Here is a 20583-nt window from a genome sequence, read left to right as displayed (position 1 = left end):
TTTGCCTTTACTTTTTATAGGCTACCGCTGTAACGAGAGGGAGGTGGACTGTACCACTTTGGGAAAGGGTGTACGCCCACAACAGGAATCCCCTTTGCAGCCAGTGTAAAGTCTACTTCGGGTATTTTTTGTAAGCATTTGTATTGCATATGAAGGTGTCTTGCATATATTACAGGTAAAATGTTTATGCTCTAAGCTTTTATCCACGCTCATATATTTAAGTCGTATTTTAATTCACTCAGCAAAAAAAATTGGACCATTCCTCTTTGAGGCCGGTTCAAACCTACCACGTTGTCACAAACACAACCTCTTTTCTCTTTCCCTTTCATACCTTCTCCCAAGGCTCCTCCAACAATAGATGTCCAGCCTCTCTTTGTGCCCCCCCTTTTTGGAGACCTAGTAGTCAACATGCAAGGTCCTCGGACGGTGCGAAGGAAACAAACGCTTAAGTCCAGTAAAAATAAACAAAATGTGACACGTGGACAAAAAAATAGAAATAAATAATGCAACTCGATTGCATTGCAAAAATCAATTGCAATAAAACTTATTTGAATTTCATGCGCAAAGTATTGACCAATAGTGTTAATTGTATTTATTAATTGCGCAGAATAGCCTATGCACAAGGTGTCTATGAGGGAAGTGCGTAAGTGCGTAGCCGCTTTTTAATACTTCATTATGACTGAATAAAACATCATCACATCAAGATGAGAAATACAAGTTGTTTTCCATTTTCCCCTCACTGCAGGCGCATATGTTTTTGAGATTATGATGTCACTCTTTGAGAATCCTGTCCGTGGGATGCCAAAAATACTGACCATTGTCTTAAAACATCACTTTCCTCAACCACGCAGGGGTGCTAACTAGAGCCCTTTCTTCACTCAAGACTGTGGCGAACACAGCTTCACTGGCGCGTGCTGAAACTTCACATTATGTTTAGAGGAAGGAATACTCTGCAACATCTGTGCAAGCAGCGTTCCTCCAACCAGCATTGGACGAGTGCGACACCACGTGGCCGAAATGGATTATGTTTTTGATACAAGTTCAATTGTGATCTATATTTCTGAGCCATGGCATAGGAACTTAAAACTTCACATTTTTAATACATTTTGTCACGGCTTCAGCAACTGTTGGTACTGGTAGTGCATGAAAATTACACACAATGTCAGTAAATGTTGCAGATATATCACTGGTTTCACTGATATCCAATCCCAATCCATATTTAGCTATCAACTTTAATCAACAATCGTAGTAACATGTGCAATAACCCCTTTGCGGGATACATGCAATAATCCCTGTATTCAAATCACTTACCTGTGTCACTTTTTTTCTGCCTATTTGCACACCCTGAGTGTTTCTAAGAGCTGAATGTAAACAAGTCAATTTCTCCATTGTGAGATCAATAAAGGCTATCTTACCTTATCTTAGATCATGGTGAGATTTGCAAAGGGAATATTTCTAAATAGCTGTTCCTATTCAAACAAATGCAGGTAAAAAATTAGTCATAGATCTGTTTGCAAATTAACTGAATGTACAAACAATTGCCTTGCATGTGAACACAGAATGCAAACAGAAAAACAATACAACCAGTAACTCATACAGTATGTTATTTACCTTAAACCTTTTTACCATATTTATTAGTTTTAATGAATTGCCTTAAATTAATAACCCTTTTAACCATGTGACAGTCTCTATTTTGAGTGCTATAATTATGTAAATTCCATGTATATTTATTAAACATTTAAACCTTGTCTTTTTAACCTTATATCTGTACCATGAAAGAATTATCACTGCCTTTTTTACTATACATTACATTACTTCGAGCCTTTGAAATTACAGCGCGTTAATCATGGCTTTTACCGAAGAGCGTTAGCGCCCTCTAGTGGGTACAAAGTTACCGTTACAAAACAGTTAATTATAAACTCCGCGAAAACTATTAAAATTGAAATTGTCATAAAAACCCCTAATACCAACCGTGTTCCTCCATCAACCGGGTGCTAGGGAATTGTAAGCAATAAAGAAATAAATCTTAAATAAACCTTTTGTCCATCTTTTTACAGGACGCGCACCTTTCTCTGCCTTCTGCGTTACCATAGTTACATCCGCTTTACGGCACCTTCTGTGAGCTCCTTCAACATAAAAGCATATGAACTTTAAAGTAACACCTTAGAACCAATTTACAAAATGGGGAAATATTATCACGGGTATTTACATTTTGCCCATCACCAAATACATACATGATTAAAGCCACACAGTGTAACATTTTGCCCCCAAAAGAAAATTGAAATACAAGCATTTATTTTATGACAGATATTTTCATCATTAGAAAATTACCTCATAAATGTACAGACAAACATGTGCTTTTGTGAGCGGCTCAGCTCTACTAAGACATGAATGTAACTTTACCGGGAGTGGGTAAGTTGCCAGGTTCTTAAAGAGACAGAGGCCTATTTCAAGACATTCACTACAGCCATTTTGAGAGAGCAATTTTACACAAGGCAGTCATTCTAATTTACTGCATTTACAGACCAACAGAAGGTTGCGTCATCATTGTAGTGTGCTGGTGCTATGGGATTGAAAAAAGCATAATACCCCCTCTTTAAACAGGTTATAGGTTCTCATCCAAATCCATTCCACTTCAGAAAGCATTTTCTGTGTCGCGCTGGTTGGGAGCATGCTTTGTACTGATGGCATCAGTGTAGACCAAAATGTTACGCAGTGTGCCTTTAAATTCACCGATAACGTCAGCCTAATCCATACATCAATTTTAATCAACAATCGTAGATCAGGGTGAGATTTGCTGTATATGAATAGCTGTTCCCATTCAAACAAATGTAGGTAAAAAAAAAAAAAAAACAATAGCCATTGATTTGTTTGCAATGATCTGCAAATTAGGCTATATTCATATAAACAATTGTGTTTGCCTTGGCCCATCACCAAATACAATACAGCCCAGCCCACATAAATGTATACATAAGTAAATACATCTAGTCATTTTATATACTACATTGACAAATACAATCATGTACATCACCTCCAGGTAAGGCATATGAACTGAATATGGAAACTGAAATTCGATCCAGGATTTCAGCTCAAATAAGTTCTGCGCCATAAAACCATAGCTATAATATAAGCAACAACATACAACTCATTACTAGAAAAGAAGAGGAGGGAGGTGCTAGAGAGGTCTCAGCTGTTGTTTGAGCCCTCGCGGCCGCTGTAGCTCAAGGAGGAGGGAGAGCATGACAGCAGCGCTTGACGTGGAATATTTCCGTGTGGAGACGATGGGCGAAGAGTGCGCGCGGCTCGCTGTCCCCCACAATTAGCCTCGATTCTCGACTTGGATCCGGCCTGAATCCCCTGTCGGAGCCGGGGTTCGCGGGGAGTTGACAGACCACAGTCTTTCCTCAGGCTGGTCTCCCTTTCTGTTCCCGTTTTCCCCTGCGCGCTCCGCTACCATCATGATTAAAGCCATCCTGATATTCAACAACCATGGGAAACCGCGGCTCTCCAAATTCTACGAGCACTATGTAAGTTCTTCAGCGTCGTGTTTTTTTTTTAACATTGTACCACCATGTCTGTCTTGTTGCTGTTGCAGTCGGGCCGTAGCAAAAGTATTAAAACACTTCCTCTTGCCTGGAAAGAGGAAATTTAATTTTGAAAACAGGTAGATGATGGTCATATGTGCGTGCGTACTCTCCCCCCCGTGTTTCAGAGACTCTAAAATATCAAAATCCCGTCTGTCCCTTTTAAAAAAAATGAATTATTAAACACATGAAGGCCGAGGCGAGGGTATCTGCTTTCCCTGGAGTTGGAAAGCGCACAATTCTGCTTATTCTATGGCCCTAAAAATCCAGCTGTGTAGCCACCACTGCGCTCTTGAGTTGTTTGTGTCACATGACTTTAATAACGCCCTTGTGAGAGACTCGTGCCTCCGTTCTGTTGCCACGACTGATGTAATTGCCTGGACATTACCATGGAGGATGGAGTTAAGACCATGTATTGCGCTGTAAATCCTTCAATAATTTACTCCAGGTTGCAATTGACAAGCTTATGTAATATCCTTTGGTGGGATAAGCTACGTAGGCATGTTTCCTTAAGTGGATTTATTTATCAAGGTTGGCTAGATGTCCCCCCCCCCCCCCTCCCCCTGCTTTATTATAAGGACAATAGGTTGATGACGCAAGCTGTGCCCTATCCCCTTGTACCCTACCGACAGCAGACTACCTTCTCCTTGAGTTTATATCCACACTATGCTGTAGTATAGTTCTGAATACTACGAACAATAAGAGGCTTGGATGAAGCGTATTGACAGTAGAGTGGATTTAATTTCATTTGAGGACAATGAACTGGCTTTAAACCATAAATAATCCACGAGCGAGTTTATAGACCATCTGTTGCATGAAAAGCCGAGGTGTCAGTTTACAGCCTTCGTATCATGTCACCCATGCGGTATCCTATGTGACCAGTGCAAATTAAAACCGTGCAATTATCTAAGAAACATGGACTGGAAAATGCTTTTTTGACTGGATATTTGGTAAGCGTAATGGCAAAGCAGATGTGATTATCCTTTTTTTAGGCCTAGTTTATGGCCCAGCTTCTGATCGATGGAGGTGGCGAGGGGAAAGGGATGGGAGTCAAATGTGCAGTCACAAATCTATAGCAGGTAAATTCACCGAGTGGCTTGCAGATGGCACTAGAGAAGCGATAAAAACCTGGCCTGTTTGTACTGGGACATATAGAATATATCAGAAGAGATTAGAGACTTAATAGTGATCTTTTCCCTGCAATTACCCTGTCCCTTTAAAAAGAATACTGAAGATACAACTACAGTGTTTGTCCCATGGCTCTGGTCACATGACTGTTCCAGCCTTCCAGCCAGCTGCACTGTGCCGACCCTTCTTCTCCTTGCGCTTACTGACCTGAGGCCTCATATTTTTTAGATGCAAGGTCCAAACCTTTTGAATATGTATGTTAGTTCACCCCGATGCAAAGATGTTACCCTGGTTTGCAGTACCTCAAAACATCATTGCCTTTTGGTGTAATAACCCTCTGTAATTCTTCTTTTGCAGACAGAAGACACAGAACAACAGATCATCAGGGAAACCTTCCACTTGGTGTCGAAAAGAGACGAAAACGTTTGTAATTTCCTTGAAGGCGGAATGTAAGTTGTTACTTTGGTGCTCCCTAATATTCCCAGTGTGTGACAGCTTGTGTAACAGTGTTTCTCCGATGCTCATCGAACATTCATGAATGAGGAGGAACCGGTGTTGCTTTACATGAGCGGACATCCCTTTACTTGGCACAAATGACCAGCCTGTATTTAATCGAATTGCATTGCATTTCTGTGTTTTGATGCTATCATGCAGCATGTCCAGTGGCTCGAATCGATTACGTACTACACAAATTCACCGCCAGTCCTTTATCTCAGTTTTTGTTACTTCTCTCAATATTTTCAACAACCTTCTATTGTCTGCCATGTCAGGACTCTGGAACTTAAGGAGATCTCTGTCAGAGTCTATAAATCAAATGCTTATGTAAATGGTGGTTGACAGTCGGGAATGTGATAAGATAACCGTCCCTTAGCATCGTCATGTTCAATATATTCTATATATGCATAAGAAAGTAGCTAGAAGTACAGCAGTATTAAGCAATACAAAGCCTGTTTTAGACGCAAAAGTTTTACAAACTCTTTATCAATTCTCTGTTTTCACCTTATCAATCAATCAAACAATGAGAAAAGAAAGAATCAATCAATCAATCAAACTTTATTTATAAAGCGCTTTTCATACACAGGTCCATCACAAAGTGCTTTACCGAATGAAAAATGTACCCAGAACTACCAATATTTCCAGATATCACAATGGTCACGTACACTCACACACACCCACACCTACCCCCCCACCCTAGTCACCCTAAATACACACACACACCCCTCATGCACACACGACAGAAATAAAAGTACATAAGGCTGTGTGCAGATGAACAAGGTGAGAAAACACCATCTGCACCGGGAGCAGCAGACCTGCCCCAGTTACATGTCAGAAACACCACACCTCCATCAGGCACCCATAGGACAGCACCCAGACAGCCACAGCCAACAACTGCTCCTAAGGCAAAGATAAAAGAAGAAGAAGAAGAAGAGCTTTACACAGACATGGTCACAAAGCACTTTACATGAGACAATTTAATACATGTATAAAAGCCAAAAAAAATAAAATATCTGCCATATATCAATAGATATGAACAATAAGAAGATAAGATAGACAGGAAGGAAGGAAAGGAAAGGAAAGGAAAGGAAAGAAGGAAAGAAAGAAAGTCTCTGGGCTCTGCGGCCCAGTTGAGGGCCGTAGAACTGGAAAGGAGCCTCGCCATGAATCTTTTTGTTGACTTTAGGAATAACTAGCAGACCTGTGCCGGACGAACACAGGGTCTGTGAATGTTTACAAGGTAAAAGCGGTTCTGAAAGATAAGAAGGACCAAGGCCATTAAGACATTTAACAACCATTAAAAGAACCTTAAACTCTATCCTGAAACACGCGGGGAGCCAATGCAGTGATTTAAAATGTGTATTTTGCAGACTGTGCTGAAATTTGGGGGAATCATTATAAAACAACTTTACAACCGTTATTGATCCTTCAGAAAAGAGCAATTAGAACAATTTACAATGCTGGTTATCATGACCTCAACAGCTCAAATGTATATAGCCAAAAATAAAGCTACCCGTAAAGATTCAGTACTTATTTTCTGAAAGGAAAATACAAGTTAAGGGCCTTGGATAAATTTCCTTGGATATTTTCTTGGTATGTATGTGATGAAAATCTATGAGTCTTCAGACTTTTCAGCTGTTATCAGAAGTTAATTGGTAGGTAGCATTCACATTGTGTATCCCTGCTCAAGCAAGCATTCAAAGAAAGCCTAATAAGTAAAAGTAACAGGAGTTAAAAGTACAGAAAAGGGGGTGGGATCAAATAAGTATTTACTTCCCACCACTCCTTTTCAAAAAGTACAATTTTGTTCTGAGCTGCCTCACGTGTGGCAGGTTGTATACATTTTGTGTTTTCTTATCATTCCTTATCATTCATGTTCTTGTTTGCCTTTGCCATAGGTTGATTGGAGGATCAGACTACAAGCTCATCTACAGGCATTATGCCACGCTGTACTTCGTCTTTTGCGTGGATTCATCAGAAAGTGAACTAGGAATCTTAGACTTAATCCAGGTAATCAAAATCATCCATTTGTTCAATACAAATCAGTTGACTTGCCGTTAAATGTGAATTTGCTTGTGTCTAGGTCTTTGTAGAGACTTTGGACAAGTGTTTTGAGAATGTTTGTGAGTTGGACCTAATCTTCCATGTAGATAAGGTAATATTACTTTGATAGTTTTTGTTATTCTGCCTTGAGAAAACACATTTTTATCACCAAAGTGCAAAGATTAACGTCACCTTGCTTTCACACCTGATACACACCTTTATGTAAGCAGTTGTGGCATAACATTATAAATATGAAATCTGATAACATATGAAATACATCAGTTTATAACTTTGACAGAGAGAAAACATGCATGACTATTGCATGAAGTTATTTTTTCTTCTCTATAAGGTTCACAACATTCTGGCTGAGATGGTGATGGGTGGGATGGTCCTAGAGACCAACATGAACGAGATCATCACACAGGTGGATGCCCAGAACAAGCTGGAGAAGTCTGAGGTAAGTCTGTGCCTACTTGGCCGGTGAATGTACGACTTGATTCATTCATATTTTTCTCGAGGGATTGCACAGAGTATGCAGGCATGTGTGTATGCTGCACCCTGCATGCGACTCTCCAGTGACCTTGTGGATGCTTCCAACAAGCCGTGTTTGTGCTCTTCAACCTTTCTGCTGCACTGCTCTCGACACAACCAAAACTCTGAAAAGCAGCGTCATAGTCATCACTGTCATTACAGCAGAGACGTAACTGTTCCATTGTCAGAAACATTTCAAGAATCCAGAGATCATTATCACAACACTCCACACAGTCATAGCAGGCAGTTCCTCAGTGCCTATCTCTGTAGGGGTTCATATGATTCCAGAACGTTTACCTGCTCCCAAGCGTTGCAAATGTCTTTCGAATGTGCTCCTAACTTGTATAGTGTCCTTGCCTAGATGTCTCTCTTTGCAAGGACATTGCTTTGCTTTTCATGCAGCTTCTGCTAGATTGACCTTTGTTTATATAAAACATAAGACAGACAGCCAGAGACAATTTGATGAAATCATTCTCCATCTGATGGAGTCTTTCCTAAAGCTGAACTGCACTAATGATGACTCACAGAAATAGGCCTTTGCATCTTTCTGCTTTGATTTAGCTGTTTACTGTTCTTTTTTTTTTAATTTTTATTTATTGATGGTAATATGTGGCTAGTTGTTTCCAAATGTAAGCTTTAACTTCAGTTGTAGTAAACTGTAATTGTTGTAAACAGACAACCAGGGCTGCTTTGTCTCTTCCCCTATAGACGTATCTTAGACCGCTGCATGTGTGTGAACTGTCGAAATATTAGAGACTGTGGTCATTTTTGTAACCTCTGGAAAGTAATTGGATTGAACATTTAGGTAATTTCCTCACCTGGATAGCTGTCTGGCTTTTTTTTAACCCAACATGCGGTCTATGATAGGTCACTTTTGTGAACTGTAATTACTTTAATCTGCTTTAACATTCCTCATTCCTCTTTTTCTGACTCTGTCTAGTTCTTTTCATTCTTCTTTCTCTTTACAGACGTTTATCTTTCAGTCTACCAGACAGGACAGGTAGACACAGGTACTGCTAAATTTACAACAAGTACTGTAACCCTAACTCTAGTCTACTTCCCTCAGTCTCGCCACACGGCCCCCCATAATAATACTGTAGCCTACTAACATATGCAACTGGAATCTTTCATGGCAAACCCCAAAATGTCCAGAATGTTCTCAGTGAATGAAAAAGAGCTGGTATAAATGCTCATCACAAACACCATCTCAGAATATTGCATTGTTGCTTTTAGTTCAGGTTACAGAAGACCTGTAAATTTACCAAAGCCAACATGTTTTTCCTGGATGCGTAATACAGCACAGCTTGCAATACTTCACCTCTTATAGTCTGTCATGATTTAATTTCCTTTTTATTTCTTCTAGAGTAAATGCATTTCCTCCTGAATATTGGGCCATGTCCGTTTTCAGCATTCCACACATGCTCCTTTTTTTTTTGCCATGTATCTAACACAAGCCTGCCTTGACAAGAGCAGGAGGAATTGCTTATAGACAGCAGGACAAGTGGCCCATTCAACTGGTCATGGGCAAAGTAGCTGCATTCTGAACCTAGACAACATCTTACTGGGAGGTACATGCAGAAAACAAACATAGTGGTTATTTTGGGTTTGCTTACTGAAGATTCCTTGGTGGCAATGTCTAACCTTAGTGATGTTCAAATATCTCCCTGTACTACGCAGATACCTTAAGCTGAAGCATTTGTAGCTCTTTCCCTAACATTGGAGTTCACTATGTTAGTGATGTGTCTCTGATATCCTTCAGAATTCAGTTCATCATAGTGCAGTCACAGGCATGTCATCAATAGCAACATAACAGTAATAGAGTTCACCCTTGCGAGCTACTATACTTTTTTTTTGTATAGCTGTTTTTTTTTAACTACATTTGTTGCCAATGTCTTGATGTTGTCATACCAGTGTTTCCAATCCAGGTACAGTATAATAGGCAAATGGTGATATTATTTGTCACACAGAATCTCCCCAGATATCCATGTATTGTACGTCATCATGTTCCAAATCCATTATTCTGCTTTACCCAATTCTCTTCCTGCATTTTACCCTCGGTCCTTAAAGTCCGGTGGGTCCACGTTTCAAGCATTGCTGCACTATGCCGATTTGAGAAATGGTCAATTTTACAAATATTGGAATTGATGGTCGAGTGTCCCTCACATTGGATTCATAATTGGCTCTGGTTGTGATGTAAGCCAAAAGAAAACTGAATTTTGCAATTTTGCATGTGCATATGAAGCTCTGAAGGCATCTGAATGTACATTTGCATTTATTGTCTGTATTAGTAGCTGTCAGTGCTTTTGCATTTTGTCTTCTCTGTTCAGCACTGTATTGTTGTCTCTGGTTTCCATGTCTGTCTTGTGCACAATCCTTTGGTTTGAAACTCATAACCTCTTCTGTCTGTGTTTAGGCTGGTATTGCAGGAGCTCCTGCTCGTGCTGTTTCTGCAGTAAAGAACATGAACCTCCCAGAAATGCCCAGAAACATCAATATAGGCGACATCAGTATAAAAGTGCCAAACCTACCCTCCTTCAAATAGCAGCGTCTGGATCCTCAGCCTTCAGATGCCAGCCAGTGTTTACCAAGATGCAATCTGTTTACTGAAACCTCAAATAAGTATACTTGTTGAAGGTACTGGGTGATTTAAGACTTATTTGCTGTTTTCTGTTTAGCATATATTTTTCAGTTTCAACAAAAAATTAGTATTTATTTCTCAGTGGTACATTCCTGCTGCCTCTCAGGAGGTTGTTCCTTAATGTATGAGCTGCTACACTGCAGATCTTTGACAGCTTTGACCTGATTAGTTGTTTTTGTTGTATACACTAATGTGTAGGTGGTGAAAAGATGGCAGCAGTCTGTTTGCTTTTCCAGACGAATGATCAGTAAATCAAATGAAGAAATTATTAACTGTTACATCAAGGACTGCTTGATTAAAGGAGCTCACTTTACTGGATTATAAAATATACATATTGCAAGACAATACATTTTATTGAATATGAAGTGTTGTATATGATGGATGTTAAAAGTGTGATTACATAATTTTCCTCTTAATTATATAACAAATATTTTTAAAATGGTTTGATATATGTCACTCTTCTTTTCTTACTTTGGATATGTGCATGAGTCTATTTTATTTTACTGCATAAATAAACAGTTGGAATTCATTAAAGCGTTTGTCTGTTATTTTGAAATAATATTACGCACGATTTTATTTGAGTTTTTTCTTCTTAGTCATTATGCAATGCGGTCAGCGTTGTTCATTACTGTTATGAATAACGTAAAATAAAGAAATAAATGAATATGTAAATAAATAAACGTGGCCTTGTCTCGTGGCCACAGTGCGCAGCTGTGACGGTCACATGATCGCCTTGTGACTACCCGGAAGTAAATCAAAACTCAAGTGGAGGAGAGAAACATGACCAGGATGCTGCTTCCTTCTGAGTGAAAAACTAAACAATTCTCTATATAAATGAATATGGCTTCAATCATCAAAGAAACACAGAGGTTTGTGGTGTTTTTAAGCGAACATTAAGTTGAAGAAGAGCTCCTTTTGAAGCGGTTAGCCTGTAGCTGCAACTTGCATGTTTTATGGATTTAGATTCAAGAATGAATGTAAGTGTTGAAATGATTTATGCTTTTGCAGCTTAGTCCAGCTGCATCATCTCGTGTTTCTGCTATCTATATATTACGACAGTGTGCTTGAAAATTAATACCCCATGTCATCCCACTAACATTTGAAGCTTCTTATTTTATTTTTTTCTATTTGAAACGTAAGCAAACCTACATTGTTTGTCAGCCTTATCTCTATGTAACTGACTTATTAAATAATGAGGGCCATACCGCCACTGCTCTGCCCGATCCCGTCAGGTCTCTAAAACTCAGCAGGGAAGAGCCTGGCTGGTACTTGGATGGGAGAACGTTTGTGAACATCAGGAAGCCTGGCTGAATGTAGTGTTTGAGTGAGAGGGTTGTGGTCGGAGGGCCGATGGCGCAGACTGGTTGCCTCGCTTCCGTCAGTCTAGCACAGGGCAGCTGTGGCTACAATAGTAGCTTACCACCACCGAGTATGGCGTGAATGAGAAATGACTACAGTGCAGTGTAGCGCTTTGAGAATTTAGTAATACAGACTTGTAAAGCGCAATACGAGTGTAAGTCATTATTAAGATTATTAATGATTGTGATTACTCACTGATATTGTATTCTGCTCTCCCCCAAGCATAAAAGAAGCTGTGAGTTTTATAAACACTATAGATGTGAATAAGTTCTCCAGGCTGATCTCACGCATCATTCAGAAGCTGCACCTTAAGGTAAGTGCACTATCAAATATTAAACTACAACCAAACAAAACTTCCTGCAAGAGCTAAACATGTACATGTCAAACGAAAGATTGCTTTGTTGTCAATTTGTCCTCACAATTGAAATGATACTAATGTTACTCTCAAACTGTCATTTGGCATTTTTAATGAAATCCATAAATATTTACGCGATATAAAAATCAAACAAACATGTATTTGTTGTTTTTATTATTGTGAACAGGGAGAGAGAACTTTTAGTGAGGAAGAAGAGGAGAAATTACAGTCGGCTCTATCTCTGGATAAACGAGCCCTTGGCCTTGTCCTGGAGACCTCTGCCTTTATATTGGAACAGGTGATTAACCACTATATCAACAAAATAATACAGCAGAATACAAACAACCTCTACATGGAGTTACCTTACGTGTCCAGGTGGTGTCACTGTTGTATTTTGAATGAAAGTGTTCTGGTCAGAGAATTTAATTCTTCCAGTAAGTTATTCTCATACAATAACAACAACAACCCGATATTTCTTCTTTTTCAGTCCGTGTACCATAACGTGAAGCCAGCCTCTCTAAAGCAGCAGTTGGAGTCGGTTCATTTAAACCCTGACAAAGCGGAGGTCTTCTCACAAACATGGGCAAGTGCTGGGCCTGAACTGGTGGAGAAACAAAAGCACAACATCTTTGCTCCCAAGAGGGTAAACCTTATTCACTAAATTTGTATTTGCATTTATTTATCTTAATCTACATTATTGTTGTCAATAGATTGAGCAAACTTTATTCTGAATAAATACCACATTTCTATTTTCTTTAGTTGATCTACAGATTGTGGATTATATGCAGCAAACACTATATTTAGATTGAAGTATTTCTTTATGTATTCATTTTATAGGGGGGACAGTGCATATTAATGAACATCTGCACTGAAGCCACAAAAACAGACTTAAACATGCCGATATATAGCCACCTGGCTATTTTACATTTTCCACCATGAGTGCATTTTGTAGCTTTGTGTGTCTTGCATAGGTATATAGTTTTCATTTGCAGCCGTGTGAAATATGTCTAATTTTGTTGTAGTCATATATAATGTTACCCAGCCACGGCCCGCGCTACACATTTCCACAAATGCTGTACAGGCTGTAGAGTGTAGACCCCATAACTCAGATACAGTTTTTCCCCTTTTTTTATCACGGCTCCTCTCTCCATCATAAAACACTTAACTGCTCTGCTTCGGCTCCATTCCACACCTATATCACAGCTCCTGTGCATTGACGAGCTGTCAAACCTGTATATCAAACCAAAATATTGAGAAAGAGTAAATCAAAGGGTTGAATGATTATGATGCAGCCTGGAATTTACCAGACTTTTTGAAGCCTCTTCTTGGTGTGCTATGAAAAAAAGCACTTCTTTTTTGTTTGTTTTTAATCAGGTTTGGCAAGTTCAGAATTAATTCTCATTTACCCTGACAACCGGACCAAAAGGCAACAAAGACTGAACGAAAGTGAAAACATTACAGTCACAACAATCAATACGTACATAAAAAGCTGTTAAACTTTGTAGGAAATGTAGTGGGGCCGGGACAATCCCCTTTTGTCACGTTCCGATATGTATCGCGATACTCAGGGGCTGATCCGGATCTCGATTCAATAAGTAATTATGATAAGTGATTTGTTTATGTTAAAATGTGTAAAAAGAAAACAGTCAGGTGTCTAAAGTTTATAAACCAAGTCCATTTTACATTTATTGAAGTGTTAATATGGAAAAATGCATTAGCACAAAATGTATCCGATCCGATGTTCTACCCCAGCCCTAAAATGTAATGTGTTCAAACCAATGGGCGCTGGCTGCTCTGTTTTTTGACAACAACACTAGAGGCCGCCATTGCTCTGCCATTGCTGTAGTACCTCCATATCGCCACTAGTCCCCCATTGGAATGCATTGGACTTTGGACACGTGAAAAACAACTTTAGAGCCTGGTCCCTAATTTTCTTAAACTTTCTATAGCTAGATATTCCTCTTGAGATAACGCTGGGTTAGTTACAATTAAAGGGACCAGGCTGGTTTTTGTAAGAACATTTTTTGAAATCTCGTACTTACTGAAGGCCGGACTGTTAGCATTTGAGCTGCGTGAGCTACACATCACACAAGGGCCAAGTCTACAGTGAAGATCCCGCCCATATGCCCTTTTTAGGAACATGCTTCGTCAGAGCTGGGGCGGGGGAGTCTGTAAATCCGCCATGTTTTCTACCTCGAACGTGGTCATTATGGTAAAAGAGGAGGAGTGAGGAGAAGCTGTTCATTATATATACAGTCTATGGTTCAAACATGATCAATTAAGTGATGATGATGAAGTGTTTGAAACATAAGTAAATAGGATGAGAGCCCTATAACTAATAAGGTGACACTTGATTTGACAATACTCCTTTAAATTATCTATTGCTGGGTTGCTGGTTCTAGATATGGGGGGCAGGAGCCAGTTTTTCCTATTAACAGTATTACACTTTCACAAGTCATAGCTAAAAAGAAAATGTATGGATTTGAAAAATGATTATTATCAGTCACTGGGTCCATGATCTCTCTGTACAAGACCAAAAATTTCCTCGAAGACAAAGTTATTTTTCCTCTATATAATAGTATAGGCCTTTAGAACGCTGTGATGTCACCTGCAACCCAGCAATATAACTCTTTCATATAAAACAAACAAAAACAAATTGTAGGCTTTTGATAATTATTATTCTACCAAGCAATATTTCCATGTTGTGATCTTGTGCATCATATTGTGTCATGAGGTACACTCTGAAAGAAATTGAAGAGCGCATTTGAAATTGTAAGTCCAGGATCTGGGAGTTCACAGAGAGTGAGGAAATATAGGATGCAGCACCAGTGTGTATTTGTTTTCTCTCAACACAAATGAAAGTGTAAAGTTGTGTGTTGCAGTTGGAGTACGTCGGTTGGCAGCTTAACCTGCTGATGGCCCAGTCCAGCCAAACCAAGATGAAGGATCCCAGCGCGGTGCTCCAGCTCGGGCTCCGCAGCGAGGACTCTGAGGTACACGCTCACTGCACACTCTAACCATTAGTTCTGACACTTTGCTTCTGATAGCCATTAATTTCAACTTCATGTCAGTTCAGGGCTTAGTGCCAAATGAGAAGCTCCTCCAATCTGGCCTAGTTTCTTTGCTAATAGATGCTAATCCCACTGGTGTGTGTCTTGACCCAGAGGTAGACAGGCATCTGGCGCTGCAGTAAGTGTAGTGTAAAGAGCACAGATCAGGGAGCTTGTTATCTGAATCCTCCAGGGTGGCTCTGTTCTCTGGAGAGCTTCACTCCGCTGCCAGATTTGGGATGAATTTTGCTTTTGTTAGCAGGCTTTCATCCAAGAAGTACAGTATAGTGAATATAATTTAAATGACTGTTTTATCACTGTTAATGATATTTCAAACAGAGGGGAATTTGCTTGTCAAACAACACCAGAATAGCGAATGATCACACCCGTTAACTATGATAATTAACTTTGAGTCTTGGTTTTCATGTGCTCGATAGTGAAGTTCCAACTCACTAGTCAGGTGTCTTTTCCCCGCGCTAGTTTATATTCCAGTCCCCGGAGACGAGAGACTCCAAATGAGGAATTAGGGCCGACATCAAGTAAATTGCTCTCATCTTAAATACTTGCCCGTAGCCATACTTCTGGAAAAATGTGTTTGTTTTTTATCTTTACTTGGGAGACAGGACTCGGAGTGTTTTGTTCATGACCGTTTTTTGCCCAGTTTCCCCCCCCCTAGGCTTGAGAAACTGGCGTTAATTTATTTAAACCCACTCGCATGATTCCCCTTGTGGGAGGAGATTGCTTGCAGGGGGGATGCAAAGAGACTGGTTAAAAGTGCAACGGGATTAACTTGAATTCGTATGTTCTTTCTTGAACCTGCAGGTGGCACTGTTCATCTATATTTGATAAGCTTAGTTGAGAAATGGGGCTTTAGATATAACTTTGCATGAAGTATTTTCTATGTAATTAGTCTTATTTGGTGCAAAAACCTCTCTCACAAACCTTTCCAAAAAAAAAAGCCAAAACCAATTTGTGTCAACACACCAAATTGATTGTCAGTAAATTGGCTTTTAAATTCTACAGATAACAATTATATGACTCTTTTTTCCCAGTCAGTCATAGATTGGCAGGACAGTTTAGCTGATCAAACATGTGGAACACTGGAAAAAGGTAGAATATGTGAGAAGGTAGTTTCAATAGAAATACGAGAACAGAAGGCTCATTGTCACTGGTATTGATTGGTTGAATAAAGCTGGAGATAGGCGAACCATATGACCAGGCCTCAGCTTCATTAGCTTTCTCCCAGAGGCCGAGGAAACAGAGCTTTACATACTTTATCAACCAAACCCCATGTGCCAAGCTGGACATTGTGTGATACAGAAAATGGGAAATTAATTAGTAGTAAAGAGGAACATGAGCAGGGCTATTTTTTTGTTTCCCTATTAACATCGCCACAAAATACTCTATCGGCATAGAAAGCAGCCATATGCCGACACTGTCAACACAACAGACTGCTTACTTTTTCCAAACCTAACAAACAAGCTCAATGTAATCACAATGATCCCAAACATTTCAATATAAATCACACAGTACTTTGTCACTGGATAATTACATAGGGTCTGCTCTCAGCCTACAGTTTGTGCAGTAGGCCATTACAGCTGAAGGATGTCAGGCGCAGCGAGAATAAAAAGCTTCTTTGCGAAAGGAGATCATATTCCGAGCAGCAGTTTAGGAAGCTAACTCAATCCATCTTTGTTGTCTGAAATGTAGTATTGACAAATCATTTCGTTTGGCTCACGGCGTTGTGTCACGGCATACTTTCGGAAAACTCTGAAGCCGTTTATGAGCTGTATTCTGCTGTTCTGAATCTCCATTTGGTACGATGCTGATGAGGAGTTTTATTTAGATCAGAGAAGTATTGTGTCGGTGGCTATACACATTGTGGAAAGCTTCCAAATTGATTTTAAATGACGTGGAAAGCATTTGGATGGATATGACGTCCTCATTGCTTTGATTCATTTTATGCCTGGTCAAAATATTGTGACACGATACTAAATCAAATTCGGGGAGCATAAAATCACCAAATTATTGTCATTGCAGAATCAGCCGAGACAATATTATAGAGTTTTTGCGGGGCATTAAAAAGCATTAAGTCATTAACGGAAATTTGCCAAAATCAAGTCAAAGAAAAGCATCAAATTTAATGGTCTACATGTTCCACTGCAGTTTGGGCTGAGATTTAACACATTTCTTTGCTTAAAAGTGTACAGATTTGTCCAATTCCTTTTCCTCAGTTTTATGAAATGTCTGCAAATCCTAAGAAATGAAATATGCAAAGAGCCTTTGAGGCATTAAGATATAGTATTTGGGCATTACAATGGCATTAAAAAGCACGAAATTTACTTCTTCTGCCTGTATAAACCCTGATAATAATAATATGGCAAATAACAATATATTCCAATATCTTTGATCTTTTATTTAGTTCTATTGTATCTTTTCATAGACCACATGGCCCCATTATTATGAATGGGGCTGAATCACGGCTACCGTCTATCTCCTGTATATAATATCTGTGGTTGGGGCAGGTGAGGGTGTGTTGGGGGTGCACTATGTGGAGCTTGTCTTTGCTTTGCAGGACAAAGTTAGCACACTGTTTCGAAGGTGTAATGTGGGAATGCAACAATAGGAGGTGTTCATGATTAAGAATGTGCTGATGTCATAATGTCAGGTGGAGGGCGGGGGCCAACACAACTCTATGGGAGAAATACAGTTTTTGTAAGAAATCTCCTAAATGAACATTTTCAAATGTTTTTCCTGATCAGTATTTGGTAGTGATTTGATTCAGAAACTCGCCACATAATTTTTATGTCTGAAAGACCTTCCTATTGGCCAACATCCCACTCATGTTTTCGAATATTGTCAACACTTTTTTTAAGACAGTTTTTTGTTCCATGTGGATTCTTCCAATAATAACTGAGATATTAACCAAAAAGACAAATAAATCTGCTGTTTGTCAGTTATCACAGTTACTATAGTTACCGCCATTGAATTTTCAGTTGCCCTCCACGTCAATTTTAAACTATACGATATATAGTATAGTATATAACACAATTTTTTTTTTCTGGCAAAATATGAACTTATTTATCACATATTAATAAAGTAAAGTCTAAATGAGGTCCATATGGATGTTTATTCACAGCAGATTGTTCAGTAGAAGTGAAAAAACGGCAGTCGTAGCTAGCGTTAGCATTAGCACGATGCTAGCATGTAGCATCATGTTATTACATTATGTATTTAAATGCATTGGTTTTATATAGCGCTTTTCTGGACACTCAAAGACGCTTTACATTGCACTATTCGTTCACTCCATACTCGGTGGTGGTAAGCTACTATTGTAGCCACAGCTGCCCTGGGGTAGACTGACGGAAGCGAGGCAATCAGTCTGCGCCATCGGCCCCTCCGATCACCACCAACCACTCACTCACTCACTCACTACATTCGCTAGGCTTCCTGGTGTTACCAAACGGTCTCCCATCCAAGTACCGACCAGGCCCTTCCCTGCTTAGCTTCCAAGGTCTGACGGGATTGGGCATAGCAAAGGCAGTATTTATGGGCTGTTGAACCACTTTGCTCCTCTCCATGTCTTTGTATCTTTATTTAGTTGAAAACTATATTCATAATTCAGCATGTGTTAAAGGATCTATATCATGCTATTTTAGCCATTCGAAAGTTAAGTATAGGCATTTATATGATATATTGTACCTCTACCACTATGGAGCACTCATTTTTGTGATAAATATAAGTGTTTTCTGGAGGTATTTTTCGAACCCGGAAGACACAACGCTTCGATTCAGTTAACTCCGCCCCCTCTCTCCGCACATACTTTTACCGTAATATAAATAAACAGCAATAAGTGAAATTGCTTCACGATGCAGTTATACGGAGTTGACATCTGCAACACAGCTTCATAAATTGCTAACACACAAGCTAATATGCTAACACACAAGCTAATATGCTAACCCGCGTTTGGATTGACTCACCCTCTGGTCCATCGCTGTTTACATTGTGGGACTCGCGTTGGTTATAAAAGTTAATCCACTTTGATTCTGGCGAAGGTTTACCAAACATCCATCAGTAACAGTCACAGAAAAACAATATTTTGGTGATAGTCGCTGAATCCCGGAGAAAAAAAACAGCTAGACGAGTGGCCTCTCCTTGAAAAAGGTTGAATAAACTCCCGTCCTCGTAGCCAAATGCGCTTCTTTTTCTCCGTCCGTGACATGATCGTTAGGTAAGAATAAAGAGCAGGTGTGTCCAGAATAGATGACAACGAGCTCCATCTTCACAGCTGCAGCGCAAACATGACTGATCTGTTCAGACGCTCAGGGGATGTGTTTGTTTTGGCCACAGCTGACCTGGAAGCACCTCGGGCACATCCTTTTTATTTTTTTATTTTTTTATTTTTCTCTTTGTTTCTCTCTTACGACAGAAATAATGAAAAAGCTGTTTTACAAATTAAAATCACGCTGTAAGGCATTACATTACAGACGCTGAGCACTTCCGTTCTGCTGTTACGACACAACTGAACAGGTCAGTTGTTCACCAGGAGAGGGCGGCGCAGCTGCTCAGAGAGCAGGATTCAGGAGGATTACTGAGAGCTGCGTGAATGAAGCCACAAACCACTCTGGGGGTGTTTTTGATAAGGAAATAGCATAACAACATGGCTAAAAGCTCCAAAAAGTCGATTGTGCATGATATAGGACCTTTAAAGTAGTTTTTGAATAATTATACAAAGTTTAGGTTTTTCTCCAAATTGTTTTCCCCCTTAACTGTTTTCAAACATGACCATATATGGGCAAATCCAGAGACGCTGTCTGTATCTATAGGCTGTTTAGATGTCACGTGAAAGCAACCTTTTCCGAGCTGGCAAATGGAATAGCTTAAAGCAGATATTAAGTGAACGAATCGATAGAAACCACACTGCAAACATTGGTTCGACATTAGTTTTGTTTATTCATAGATGCCTGCAGGAAGAGAATCCTCTTTTTAAAACATGGTTTCGATCAACAGACATTTGAAAGTGCCTCCATCTCCTTTTTTTGTTTCTGTAGCGTGGCATTGTTCTGAGCCGCAGATCCACAGTCGGAGGGTAGGATGACATTCATAATACAGAACATCCCGACACAGCCACCGCTCATTTCAATATTTATTGCGGACATGCCAAGCCGAGAAATGCACTCCGTCAGAGCTAGTGAGCTAATGCTGCTCCTCCATGCGCCGCTTCACACTTTTAAGGCTATCTTTATCCCCCAGCTTCACACATGCTCAAATGATAAAGTAAGTTTCCAAGTTCCAAACCTCAAAAGGTAAAATGTATCGAATTTGACTCCTGCCTGATTTGAAATATCACTCCTATGGCTCAAGAGCTAACTCTGCCCAAACTCTCGGTGATACTTTTGC

The 20583-nt window shown here is 39.7% G+C and overlaps 2 protein-coding genes across 3 annotated transcripts in view; both read left to right on the top strand.

Moving 5' to 3' along the window:
* The first annotated feature begins 3198 nt into the window (after positions 1–3198).
* On the top strand, positions 3199–10906 carry ap3s1 (adaptor related protein complex 3 subunit sigma 1). Of its 2 annotated transcripts, XM_079572120.1 has the most exons (7): positions 3199–3527; positions 5070–5161; positions 7106–7217; positions 7291–7362; positions 7600–7707; positions 8750–8791; positions 10195–10334. In XM_079572120.1, exons 1-6 carry the CDS (start codon positions 3459–3461, stop codon positions 8783–8785), a joined length of 489 nt encoding a protein of 162 aa, XP_079428246.1. In that variant the 5' UTR covers positions 3199–3458; the 3' UTR covers positions 8786–8791; positions 10195–10334. The 2 variants fall into 2 exon arrangements, with proteins under 2 accessions (XP_079428246.1, XP_079428245.1); XM_079572119.1 differs by lacking the exon at positions 8750–8791 and having other exon boundaries at positions 3201–3527; positions 10195–10906.
* A 278-nt stretch (positions 10907–11184) lies between these two features.
* The window catches only part of commd10 (COMM domain containing 10), a 77176-nt gene continuing 67777 nt past the window's right edge, over positions 11185–20583 (top strand). The window contains exons 1-5 of the mRNA XM_079572107.1: positions 11185–11288; positions 12001–12091; positions 12321–12431; positions 12621–12776; positions 15016–15126. Coding sequence (XP_079428233.1) covers positions 11254–11288; positions 12001–12091; positions 12321–12431; positions 12621–12776; positions 15016–15126 — 504 coding nt within the window. The 5' untranslated portion in view covers positions 11185–11253. The remainder of the gene's footprint in view (positions 11289–12000; positions 12092–12320; positions 12432–12620; positions 12777–15015; positions 15127–20583) is intronic.

Source organism: Gobius niger, assembly GCF_951799975.1.
Source record: "Gobius niger genome assembly, chromosome: 1".
In the NCBI taxonomy this organism is placed as follows: domain Eukaryota; kingdom Metazoa; phylum Chordata; class Actinopteri; order Gobiiformes; family Gobiidae; genus Gobius; species Gobius niger.
Note: the sequence above shows the minus strand (reverse complement) of the source record. Positions and strands in the feature narration are given on the sequence as shown.